The following is a 13655-nucleotide window of genomic DNA, read 5'->3' as shown; positions in this document are numbered from 1 at the left end:
AATGCAGTGAAGGCAAATTTACAGGCTCCAAATCCCACAAAGAGAGAATAGCAGACTAGCCAAGATCTGTTGTTTTCTGTACTAACATTAAAAGGCCTTAATGTTATGGTTAAACATTATCATCTCTTGATGCACATAAAGTCAGGGGCTTGCACTTCCAACGGACTCAAACTGAGGTGCAAAATATGTGGGCCAGAACATACATGCACATAACAGTGACTAGATATATTTGTGCATTGACAAACAGCAAACAGCAAATGTTATGGTTCAGAAAATATTACATTATTTGAGAATCAAGATTTCAGTTTCAAGACAGAAGATGTTATCAATTAAAAGAAACTGTTTTAGTCTCATAGAATCATGACTAAAATTACTCATAATTAGATGAAGTTTCATTGTTGAATGGATTTATTCTCTTTATTTTAGACTCAACTCGTGTCTGGTATTAATTAGACGTAGAAAAATAGTTTTGTGACATAAGAATGGGTATTTAATTTTCCTATTTTGAAAAGAAAACATTGACCAATAAATATTAGTCAATGTTTAAAAAAGAAAATGCTGCAACTCATCCCCACATTATTTCCTTTAGTGGAAAGATATTTTCTAGTTAAAGAAATGTTCCTTTAAAACAAAAGAAAACAAAAGACTTTCCACATTATAAGGGGGGGAGGAATCACACAAACATAATTTCTAAGCCCTTTTCTGAGGTTTGCCTGGAGACTGTATGAAAATCAGAATCCATGAAAATATTTCCTTCATTCCCTAAATAAATGCACACCAGGTTGACTTTAATTCATTGGTTGCTTTCCCGAACAAGTTGTGTGTGATGAGTAACCTCAGTGGAAGAATTCGGAGCATTTAGAAAAAAGGAACCCCAAAGTAATTAAGAGGCTGGAAAGAACTTGTATTCTTTTATTTTTAATGGAGGAATGAGTTACGCTATCATGGTCTACACTTGAAAGTAAGAAATCATCAAATAGTGTGGCATGAGATGACAAAAGCAATACCCTGTAGAGAAGAAATTCAGTAGCCTTTCAGTTCAAGTAAAAGGGCAACACGGGGTGTGTGTGTGTGTTTGTGTGTGTGTGTGTCCCCCTCAAAGTCACCCCTTTTCTTTCATAGTTCCAAGCAATACTCAAAATGGCCATTCCTGCTTCATAAGCTTCTGGGATACACAATCCAAAGTTGGACACACAGCTTTATTATGAATATCCAGTGCAGTGTTTATTAGCTTGCTATCATGCTTGAAAAAATGTTCTGGTGTTAATAATAGGATTTTCCTTCATGCATCAATCTCTGCCAGCTACTTCCTGCTTAGAAATTAGATGGTTTCAACAGTCATATATATTCTGTTGTGCAATGTGTGCACAATTATTAGGCGTGTATTTTGACCATATCATTTTCATGCATATTTTCCACCTCTAAGCTGTATAAACTTGAATACTGGTGGATATAAGCATGTGTATAAGATGCGTATTTGTGTAATGAGGGTGTCGCCTAAGGAGATCAACACCCTATATCAAGGTGTGCATAATTATTAGGCAGCTTCTTTTCTTCAGGCAAAATGGGCCAAAAAAGAGTGTTTTAACTGATTGTGAAAAGTCAAAAATTGTAAAGTCTTTCACAGGGAGGCAGCACTCTTGAAATTGCTAAGATATTGGGGGCATGATCACAGAACCATCAAACTTTTTGTTACATATAATCAACAGGGTCACAAGAGAAAAAAACACACACATTAACTGCCAAACATTTGAGAAGAATCAAATGGGAGGATACCAGGAACCCATTATCCTCCAGTGCTGTCATATTCCAGAACTGCAACCTACCTGGAGTGTGCAGAGGTACAAGGTGTTCAGTGCTCAGAGATATGGCCAAGGTAAGGAAGGTTGAAACCCCACCACCACTGAACAAGACACATAGGTTTAAACAGCAAGACTGGGCTAAGAAATATTTGAAGACAGATTTTTCAAAGATTTTATGGACTGATGAGACGAGAGTGACTCTTGACGTATCAGATGGATGTGCCCGTGGCTTTTATCAGTAACAGACACAGAGTTCTACTTCGACTCAGATGGCAGCACTGTGGTGGTGGGGTACTGGTACAGGCTGGTATGAGCCAGTTGGACCTTTTCAGGTTGAAGATGGACTCAAAATCAAAACCTACTGCCAGTTTTTAGAAGATACTTTCTTCAAGCAGTGGTACAAGAAAAAGTCTGCATCTTTCAAGAACACCATGATTTTTATGCAAGACAATGCTCCATTGCCTGCATCTAAGTACACTGTGTGGCTAGCCCAGGGGTCTTCAAACCTGGCCCTTTTATGACTTGCGGACTTCAACTCCCAGAATTCCTCAGCCAGGCACGCTGCTAGCTGAGAAATTCTGGGAGTTGAAGTCCACAAGTCATAAAAGGGCCGAGTTTGAAGACCCTTGGGCTAGCCAATAAAGGCTTTAAAGATGAAAAAATAATGACGTTGCCCCCTTCTCACCAGACCTAAACCCTATTGAGAACTTGTGGGCCTTTCTTAAATGGGAGGTTTATGGTGAAGGAAAACTGAACAGTATGTGGGAGGCTGTGGTTACTGCTGCACAAAACGTTGATGCGTCAACAGATCAAGAAACTGACAAGACTCCATGAATGGAAGGCTTATGACTGTTATTCAAAAGAAGGATGGCTACATTGGTCACCCAATTTTTTAAAAAAAGAAATGTTTATTTGTACATTTTGAGTTGTTTATTATTCTGACTTTTAAGAGACGCAAATAAACAAGTGAGATGGGCAAATTTTCATTTTTCATTTAGTTGCATAATAATTCTGCACACCAATAGTTGCCCAATAATTGTGCATACAGAGATATTCTCCTAAGAAAGCCAAAATCTCACTTTTACTTTCTTAAATACTCAGGTTTGAGGTTTATTAACATTTTGGATTGACTGAGAGCACTGTAGTTGTTCAATAAGAAAATTAATCCTCCAAAATACAATTTGCCTAATAACTGTGTACAGTGTAGAACGTATGCCATTATGGCAAATTTTCTCAATACTGTTTTAAGAGGGGGGGAAATCCAGATCACCACTTTGCATATAGCCATGCCCCAAATCCACATTACCATTAAAAATAATTATTCCAAAATAACTTAACAAACCTAAGACAGTTGAGAATGCTGAAATTAAAGATCAGTCACAGCAACCATGATTCAAGCTCTGTTAACATTTACTGGAACAGCTGAATTTTACTAATATAGCCCTGCCGAACCCGGAAACATTTTCAAATATTTAAAGACTTGAAAATATCAGCAGATGAAGGGCTCATTTTTTCCATATAAAACACATAATGGATATCTGTGTCATATTTACAACAGCCTTAAAAAATGAAGGTTCTGTAACAACTTCAAGCAGGATGATCAATTTCAGAACACTCTGGAGGTACATGTACAAGTCTATGTGAGAGTGTGTGTGTGTGTGTGTACACACACATACATACATGTGAATGGGTGATGTCTTTTCTGTAATTTAAGCCCATTATTTCTTACCCTGTTTTCAGATGAAATCTGATCAGTTATTTCTTTTCCATTTTTACCTATCATCCTTTAGAAAACGGATGTGAATTCAGACTGCATTTCAAGTGCTGTGAACATTTTAGGGGAATTATACTCACTAACATGATATGAGAACTTTTAAATAACAAAGACAAGCAAAGCTTTAAATCTGGAATAGAAAATACAGATGTTAGGCACGTTTTATTCTATAACTGTGGTAGGGTTTGTGTACTTGCCAAGAGATGAATTATATTTGGACAGACCTGACAAAAGAGCTCACAAACACCACATTCTAATTCCTAAAACAAAACATGAGGCGTGTAGTGTTATTCTTTCCAGTCAGACTTACTGCAGACATCACTGGCATGGTCCAACTATTGGAAACCAATGGGAATATTAATATTGCCTATTAAGCCCAATTTGATCTCATGAATCCAGCCTTCCTGTCACCACAGCACTCCGATAAAGGTGTTCTGAGGTCAAGAGGATGTAATATGCAATGGGGCTTCACTATTCCAAGAAAAAAATGGCAGCAAAACAATCTATGGCAAGCGTCAAATCCATTTATAGGAAACCCCAAAAGTAGGTTTTAAATGACATGTTTTTCAAAGTGAGAATAGATGCTGGAACTAGTTCTAAAAACTGACTGGCTGAGCTTTAGCTGCAGCTAAAGACAATCAATCACAGCACTGAGAATCAACTAGGGGTGGGGGATAGGGGGGAAGTAACCGGACATGTAAAATAGTTACAAACCATTCTCAGCTTTGAAAAAAAAATACAATGAAAGGGAAGAACCTTAGTGTTTTATCTGCAGTTAAACATCTTCTAAATCACTTCCAGTGGACTTCTGCCAAAAAAGACCAGCTACTCTGTAAAATACGGACTGCTGGAAAGCAGCATGAAAATGTATTTGACAAAAACTCACTTTATCAATACTAATGTATTGGTCTTCTCCAATTTGATGCTCTCCAGATGTGTGGGATGTGGCCAGCACACCTGAAAGGCACTGGGTAAGGGGATGGATGCACTCCTACTATACCCACAACCTCCATTTGGAGTGAACAAACATCACCACTTGAAACATTGGGGAGAATGAATATTGTCAGGAGGAAACAGAAATGATTTTTGAACAAAAAAGTTGCGGTGGAAATAGCTGAACTGCAGTTATTTTCATCAGATAAGACCCAATCTTATTTATGAAACAACCCTAATAAAAAAAATAGTGTATCGTGAAGTGAGAGACACACACAAATTGCCGTTTCCATATGTTAAACACAAAATCTACAGCAACCATGCCTGAATGCAAGTAGTTTTAGCCCTACCAGTGTGTTTTTGCTGTTGCTCGTATTAGATGAGGGAAATAATGCTTATTAAGTAATTCCTGTTCTATCATTTGTTTTCAGACAGAGACTAGTCTAAAGTGTGCCAGAGATATAGGTGGGTCTTCTTCAGGAAGGAGTAAGGAAAAAAATAATTCATGTAGGTGAGAAAGAAGACCACTATGGGACACCTGAGAGTCCAAAGCAAGCTCAGTGTACTCAGAACAATCTAAAACTAGTAAAACATTCCTCATTTCTTGATTTTTTCCCCCTTTTGTGAAACCCACATCTCAATGCCTCCTCAGTCCCACTTTCCTTTGTGAAGCCTTTTGTTCATTCAAAGGCACAAAACTTTCTACCAAGCCAATATGGGCAGAGTTCTTCCTTGGTTGGCCATGATCTAGAGCAGGGATGTCAAACTGCCAGCCCATGGGCCGGATGTTTCATCAGGAAACCGCGCCCACCCCATTGCCGGCAATGGGAAAAAAGCTCCGATACATCACGCGATGTCACGTGACATTGCGAGTTTGACATGTCTGATCTAGAGAATCATCATTATTTAAGCAACAATCGAACGTCGAAAGCTGCTTTTGATTTTCCACTAACTTTTAAATACATCATCCCCACTGTTAATCCTACAGATTCTGATACTGAGATAGAATATTAATCCTAAAGGTATAATTGTTTATAGAAACTGCAGTTTTAAACCAAACCACTGGAATAATAATCTCAACCAACAAATCATTTTCTTTCTTTTTTTCTTTCTGCATCCTCCTGATTTTCTTGCCAAAACAATCTTCAGATATATCCTAGGGAATTATGTAGTTTTCCTCATACATTGTTGGAGTAACATACAAACCACTCTTATTTCAATTGAAATTAGTCATCCATGTCATAAATGGACCATGCCTTCTCCTCTTCCTTTTCCTCGCAAAGCACTATAAATACTCTTTTTTGTAACTTCACTGTTTTAGCTGTCATTATTGTCCACTGTCTCACATAAAAACAAAAACAAGAATTCTATTAAAAATCAAGCGTTTAACATAAATATTAAAATAATAGTAAGGACAAAATATAACTCTATATCAAACTTCATAACTACCGTAGCACCTATTACCATAAACAAAAGAAATCTGATTTGACAGTAAATTAAGTATGGCTAGTTGAGAGGTTGGTTAGAGAGCCGTAAAATATCATCATTTAAATCACTCGTTGTTGTATTTTTTTGTTTATGGTTGCCAATCTTATTAAAATTCATTTCACTAATCAGTTCATTCTATATCACTATGAATACCAAATAACCCTTTAAAAAAGCCTTCAAGGGAAGGAGATTAGGATTTAAAAAAAAAAAGGAAAGGAAAATGGCCACCAGTTAAGTTCTCCTCTGGCTTTCCTGTGAAGGCTGTCCTACCATGACCCCCTCTTCCTTAATCCCACCAGTCCATCAAAGGGTAAAATAATGTACAAGTCCATTTTTTCAGTTTTCCAGGATGAGTTTGACAAAAGAAGCCACATCTGTTTCTTTGGATTCATGAAAGGAAAAGAAGGGGTGTTGCTAAAAAAGAAAAGAAAGAAAGAAAAAGAAAGTGATGAGTGGAAGATGACAAAATTTCCCAATAAAAATCCGTATTTTTTTAATTTGTTTGTTTGCATATCCAATACATCCTCCTCCTCCTATTTTTCCCAGTGAGATGGGTTGGGCTGAGAGAGAATGACTGACCCCCAAGCTGGCTTTCATGGCTAAGGCAGGATTTTAACTCAGTCTCCCCCTTTCTAGCCTGGAGCCGTAAGCACCACACCAAACTAGCTTAAATTGCTAGGGAGATACTTCTTGAGTGCCATGACAGAACCTTATTCACCTCATGACCAGTTTGCAGGCTTCCCACTGAGGTTTTTTTACTCTTTTTTTAGCATAGTGACTGGGTGCTTAGTCTGCATTGGTCTTGCACCCCAATGCAAGTATGGCTTATTGTTTCTTGAGAGCACAAAGACACAACTGCTTCTCTACTGCCCTTAGCCTACTGAGATTACAACCTCCACCCGTTTTTTCCCGCTCATCAAAAGTAACATTTCCTGATTTTTGCTGGCTCAGCAGTGTTGTTCACTTTGCCTGCTATACTTCATTTCATTATAAGTGAAGTAGTCCAAACTAATTGGCTGCTGGCCACTGTTATTGCTGCCCATGGATTTATTTTTTTGTGGTTTCCTAGAGTTAATACAGCAACAACTCGAACAGGTTCACTGGCAAATGCAGAAAGGCTGTGCTGTTTGTTTGTTTAAAATACAACTTCATATCTCTCTTTTAAAGAACATTGAACTATAATGAAGTCACTGGAAAGTCTTGATAAGCTACCAAAAAAAATTAGGTACCTCAGTATATATACTGAAAACTGCGGCAATAATAAAAAGCAGAGCTCATATTTTCCATTTGTGTGTGAGCGTATGTGCGTTTATATATTTCAATTTATAGACAAGCGGAAGCAAAAATGACTTGGATTAGAAACCTACTGATTCATCCATCCCTGATGCTAATTCATAAAACATCACATCAAACAACACCAGCATTTGAAGAGAAATCCTTCCTTCTTTCCTCATTCAGTGATTTCAAAACTGTACCTGTGTGTTCTTCATTCAGATGAATATATGTGGCCAAACAACAAGGGAGAGCTAGGGGCAAGCTCAGACATGGTCCTTGCAGGCACCAGCAGCTCTATAACTGACATTTCTTTTGATTATGTAAAGGCTAAAGCAGAGTACAGAAATATTGAGATGGCGCTATTCTACTTGCCTCCTCGTGTCTGTTCAAAAGCATGAGGGAAACCTAAGTTACACTTGAAGTCAAGAAGATAAACTCACCATTAGCTCAGGATATGTAGGTCTTTCTGTGGAATTTTTCTTCAAGCTTTGAAAGAAAAAGAAAAATACGTATTATTTTATGTTCAGTATATAAGCAATAGCCAAAGGCCAATCTAACCCAACAAAAGCTATAGATAGGTCTCTCTAAAGCCGGATGGATAGAGATTATCTTAAAACTAATATGTCAGTAACAATATAAATAAATTCCAAAAAAAACCCTCATATAAAGTAGGGGGATTAAAAGGTTTTACTATTTTAATATAGAATGTTGGGCTATAAACTTTTTTAAAAGCAATCATACTATTTTGCACAAATTCAACAGCAGCATAAATATAAGTTCTGATGCATATCCCCTCTGACCATAATTTTGAAGCATCAGCAGCATATGTGCAGTAACCACATCTCACAAGTGCAGGAGTAGGGCAGAATTATATGAGTGAAATTAAATTCCACATGTAAAATCTAATTTGTATCTGGCTGAAGTACAAGTAAATGGAATAAATGTAGCTTCTTTAAGCAGAAATGGTCTGTACCTTTGAGTTTACAAATTCAAGAGTAAGACAGAATAACATTAATGTAATTCATAATCTCATATACGTAAAAGAGTTTAAAGAAAACTTTAAAAAGTATCGAGTGATGGCACATTGTATCCATACATATTAAATATGATTTACCATATTCATTTGATTTTATATCGGACGCAACAATGTTTTGCTCATTTTTGTTCCTTTTAAACAAAATCTAACTGAGAAAGTAGTTCCCCAGGTAATAATATACAAGCTACTTATACATTTTAATTTTGCTTACTGTATTAGAAGAAAGGAGTGGAGTGGAGTGGAGTGGAGTGGAGTGGAGTGGAGTGGAGTGGAATGGAATGGAATGGAATGGAATGGAATGGAATAGAATAGAATAGAATAGAATAGAATAGAATAGAATAGAATAGAATAGAATAGAATAGAATAGAATAGAATAGAATAGAATAGAATAGAATAGAATAGAATAGAATAGAATAGAATAGAATAGAATAGAATAGAATATGGAAGGGACCTTGGAGGTCTTCTAGTGCAGCCCCCCGCTCAAGCAGGAGAACGTATACCATCTCAGACAAGTGACTGTCCAGTCTCTTCTTAAAAACCTCCAGTGATGGAACGCCCACGGATTTCTGAAGGCAAGCTGTTCCACTGGTTAATTGTCCTGTCAGGAAGTTTCTCCTTAATTCAAGGTTGCTTCTCTCTTTGATCAGTTTCCAACCATTGTTTCTTGTCCTGCCCTCTGGTGCTCTGGAGAATAACGTGACCCCCTTTTCTTTGTGGCAGCCCCTCAAATACTGGAATACTGCTATCATGTTTCCCCTATTTCTTCTTTTCTTTAGGTTAGCCAGACCCAAGTCCTGCAGCAGTTCTTTGTATGTTTTAGTCTCCAGGCCTTTGATCATCTTAGTTGCTCTTCTCTAAACTTTTTTTCCAAGGTCTCAACATTTTTTTTGTAGTATGGTGACCAAAACTGGTTGCAGTATTCCAGCTGTGGTTTCACTAGGGTTTTATAAAGCAGTACTAATATTTTGCGTGATCTTGATTCTATGCCTGTGTTTATAGAATCCAGGAAAAAAGAAAACTTTTAAAAAGTTCCTTCTGAATTCACAATGGCAACTGCTTGAACCTTCTGAAAATTATATTGATTTTTAAAAAAGAATTCAGTTCTGCTTTCAAAACTGGCATTTCAACAGAGGTCAATATAATTTACAGCATGGCAAAATTTTAAAAAAACAGTTTCATTTTTTTAATGGCTACTTTCATGATAATATCATCCTTATGTTTTCATGCTATAAATAACATGTGGAAATTTCTAATAAAGCTTGGCTTCTGCTTTATGTACTTGGTGAATGTTTTACTGTGTAGTTTTATGAGTTTTCAAGTATGACCAAAAACAGTTTTAAATGTAAAAGAGAAATTATGCCAGTTATTTGGTCCTTTAACAAACAAATGTCAAACATTTTTAAAAAACCAAAAATTCTGCTATTCACTCATCTATGAGTAGACAACTAATGCTGAAAAAATTTCTGACTCGTTTAAAATTTTCAATATGGCAACCAGAATCTCATTTTCTCAATTTACTGGTAAATATTTTTAGAGTTGGATTTTTTTACATCCAAAATATGTAATTCAGAAAATAAGGACACCCTTATACTTTATACCATACATTCTGGCTTTAAATGGATACCCTTCCTTACGTTCCACACCAAGACTCTTCATAATTCATGTAGGACACATTTATATGGTGTGGAACTTGGTTATACAGAAGTGAATTAGGTATGTTAAGTTAACATTGTTAACATATCTCTTAAGGCCATCGATGTAGCCACATATCCATTAATTGAGAGGAAAAAATACAGAAAAGGCCTAGAATTTGAATCCTATAGCAGACATATATTAAGGCTTTGATTTTTGTGACTACAATATATGATTTGTTTGTCCTGGAATAACAAGACTATTAACTTCTCAAATGGTGCCTATGAGCCTTCTTAGAATAAGGCAAATCCAGAATAAAGGATTAAGTATCTGAAGAACTAACATTCGAATTCTAGGTAAAAACAATTCAAGTGCTATTAATACCTGCTAATATTTGTGAAGGTAAAAGAAAATGAGCAGCTTTAGTATCTTTGTATTTTCTGTGTGCTTAATACTGTATCAGCCAAGTCAGAATAAACAATGAGTGCCAAGAACTGAGAAACTAGTATAAGCACCAGGTGGCTTTACATCTTATACAAAATGAACAGAATAGATTCTGAGTAAAACATCTATAGATATGAGCTATTTTAGCATTACTGACAAAACATGCTCAAGATTTCTGAGGTATCCCACTTACTCCAATAGAGAGATTAGTCCCAAATTTTAAAAATGAAAACAAGAGCTTTATTTGACTCCATGCAAACCCAAAACCTAGAATAGATTGACAAAATTTCAATTTCTGATAAACTGTAGCAGGATGGATTGCTCTAATTAACCTTGGCCTCAGTTCACAATGTTTTATTACGATCCATCTCTTAATACAGAGCTTGAGAGTACCATTATGTGCTCAAAAGTAATTCTGGAAGCTTGTAAAACTCATTTGGATCTAACGACTGACCACTCTGCCTTAAATCAGAGTAATCCTTCTGACTAGGTTACCACTGCTTGTTCAATCCTTTTAGAAAAAGAATCTGTAATCACTGATTCTTGCTGTTTACAACTTCCTATCCATTGAAATAAGAAAACATTTTGCAGTTGTCTTAAGAACTATAATATAAGCCAGCTTCCCCAAATTCAGGAAAGGGCCACATTATTTCTTGCTATCATCTTTCATCTTTCTGTATGAAGCCCTCAGCCTATCTACTTGTAATATTCATCACAATATCTACAATATCTACCGGTATATTTTTAAATACAGAATCAAATTTTTTTAAAAAATTGTACCATTTTTATGAATATTGATATTCATATGCTTAATTACCTAACATCAGCATAACTTTCAAATAAATTTAATGCTGGGGCTAAGGGGCAAGGAGAGAAAACAAAATTACATTCAACTACAGCAGATTTTATTTCCTTCATTCCCTAGTAATAATTCTTTGTTGCAAACTTTATCCTGTTTAAAAATGATTGCAATTATTTATCTAAGTTTCCTCATGAAATAAAATGTTGAAGTAGATCTCTAGTTTTTATGATATTCAAGTTAGGAAGGGCTAACCCCTCTATTTAGATAGACAATATTGTCATAGTTGGGTTGAGGATCTGGGATGAAAGGTAGATATTGCATTGTCCTAGTTTTAAGAAAAGAATATACAAGTAGTCCTTGAATTACAACCACAATTAAGCTCAAAATTTCTGTTAAGATATTCATTAAGTGAATTTTGCCCCACTTTATGACCTTTATTGCCACAATTGTTAAGTGAATCACTGCAGTTCTTAAGTTAGGAATATGCTTGTTAAGTTAAGTGAATCCGGCTTCCCCATTGACTTTGCTTGTAGGAAGGTCACAAAAGGTGATCACTTGACCTCGGGACACTGCAACCTTCACCAATATGAACCAGTTGCCAGGCATCTAAATTTTGATCACGTGACCACGGAGAAGCTGCAATGGTCATAAGTGTGAAAAACGGTCGTAAATCATTTTTTTCAGTACCGTTAACTTTGAACTGTCGCTAACCAAACTGTTGTAAGTTGAGGACTACCTGTATATGAAATCAAAGAGTAGATCTTTGAAAAGTCACTTGATTGGCACATTACTAATGTATGCTTTGATTTTGGAGTTACAGTTGATTGACATCATAGACATCTAGCAATACTAAATGGAAAGGTCATCTAGTCTCTTCTTTTATTTATTAATTTATTTATTAGTTGAATTTATATACAGCCCTATTCCCGAAGGACTCTTTCACAAATGCTGCAGGTAACATGGATCACCATTTACTTGTGTTCCTCGAGGATGAGTTCCAGATCCCATCCTATATTCATAAAGCTGATGATGTTCAAATGAAAACCCTTTGACTTACCGTATTTTTCAGACCATAAGATGCACTTTCCCCCCCCAAAACTGGGGGGGGGGAAATGAGGGTACGTCTTATGGTCCGAAGGTGATCCGTATGGCCAGCCCCAACCTCCGCAAGTGGAAAGCAAGGGAGATTGCCAGGAGCACAAATCGGCACGTGCTGAGAAACGCCGATCTCGCCTCCTGCAATCTCCCTCGCTCAGTTTCAGCTTCCCTTGCTACAAGAGAAAGCAGGCTGAAATGGAGCAAGGGAGATTGCCAGGAATGCGAATCTCGCGCTGCTGCAATCTCCCTCGCTCCGTTTCAGCCTGCTTTCTCTTGTAGCAGGGGAAGCTGAAACTGAGCGAGGGAGATTGCAGGAGCACGAGATCGGCCGATTCGCGTTCCTGGCAATCTTCCTCGCTCCATTTCAGCTTGCTTTCTGCAAGAGAAAGCCAGGCCATAGGGCCGCCTCCGTGGGTACTGCTCTAACGCGGAGAGGGAAGGACAAAGAGAGAGGGAAGGAAGGAAGGAAAGAAGGAAGGGACAATGGGAGAGGGAGGGAGAGAGAGGGAGAGAAAGAGAGGGAGAGAGAGAAGGAGAAATAGGGAGGGGAAGAGGAAGAGAGAGAAGGAGAAAGAAAGGGAGAGAAATAGAGGGAGAGAGGGAAAGAGAGGGAGAAAAAGAAAGGGAGAGAGAGAAAGAGGGGGAGAGAGAGACAAGGAGAAAGAAAGAGGGAGGGAAATAGAGGGAGAGAGAAAAAGAGGGAGAAATAGAGGGAAAGAGAAAAATAGGGAGAGAAAGAGGGAGAGGGAGAGAAAGGGAGAGAGAGAAAGAGGGAGAGAGGAGAGAAAAAAAGAGGGAGGGGGAGAGAGGGAGAGAAAGAGAAGGAGAGAGAGAAATTAAATTAGTAACATGATTGTTAAGTGAATCTGGTTTTCCCACTAACTTTGCTTGTCAGAAGGTTGCAAAAGGCGATCACATGACCCTGGAACAATGTGACCATCATAAATATGAATCAATTGCCAAGCATCCGAATGTAAATCACATGAACCTGGGGATGCTGCAACGGTCATAAGTGTGAAAAATGGTCATAAGTCACTTTTTCCAGTGCCGTCGTAACTCTGAACAGTCACTAAGTGAATCATTGTAAGTCGAGGACTACCTGTACTTTATCATTTTTTTCCCTTTTTTTGGGGGGGGGTCGAGTTTTTGACACCTTGCTGGGTGACTGGTGGTACTCGGACATTGCCTTGTCCTAAAAGTGGTACAATGGATGAAAAGGTTGAAAAGCCCTGTTTTAGTATACCGGTACTATTTGGTTCAGAATATTTTTTTTCTTGTTTTCCTGCTCTAAAAACTGGGTGTGTCTTATGGTCAGGTGCGTCTTATGGTCCGAAAAATACGGTACCTACTAGAACCATGATGCGTTTACCA

General features: G+C 37.4%; 1 protein-coding gene across 1 annotated transcript in view; it reads right to left on the bottom strand.

Moving 5' to 3' along the window:
* Positions 1-2731: 2731 nt before the first annotated feature.
* MAP2K6 (mitogen-activated protein kinase kinase 6) overlaps positions 2732-13655 on the bottom strand; it is a 110777-nt gene continuing 99853 nt past the window's right edge. Inside the window, exons 11-12 of the mRNA XM_081316694.1 lie at positions 7713-7758; positions 2732-6411 (exon numbers count right to left, since the gene is read on the bottom strand). Coding sequence (XP_081172820.1) covers positions 6334-6411; positions 7713-7758 — 124 coding nt within the window. The 3' untranslated portion in view covers positions 2732-6333. The remainder of the gene's footprint in view (positions 6412-7712; positions 7759-13655) is intronic.

This window comes from Vipera berus, assembly GCF_964194415.1.
Source record: "Vipera berus genome assembly, chromosome: 2".
Classification (NCBI taxonomy): Eukaryota; Metazoa; Chordata; class Lepidosauria; order Squamata; family Viperidae; genus Vipera; species Vipera berus.
This window is presented reverse-complemented; position numbering and strand designations above follow the sequence as displayed.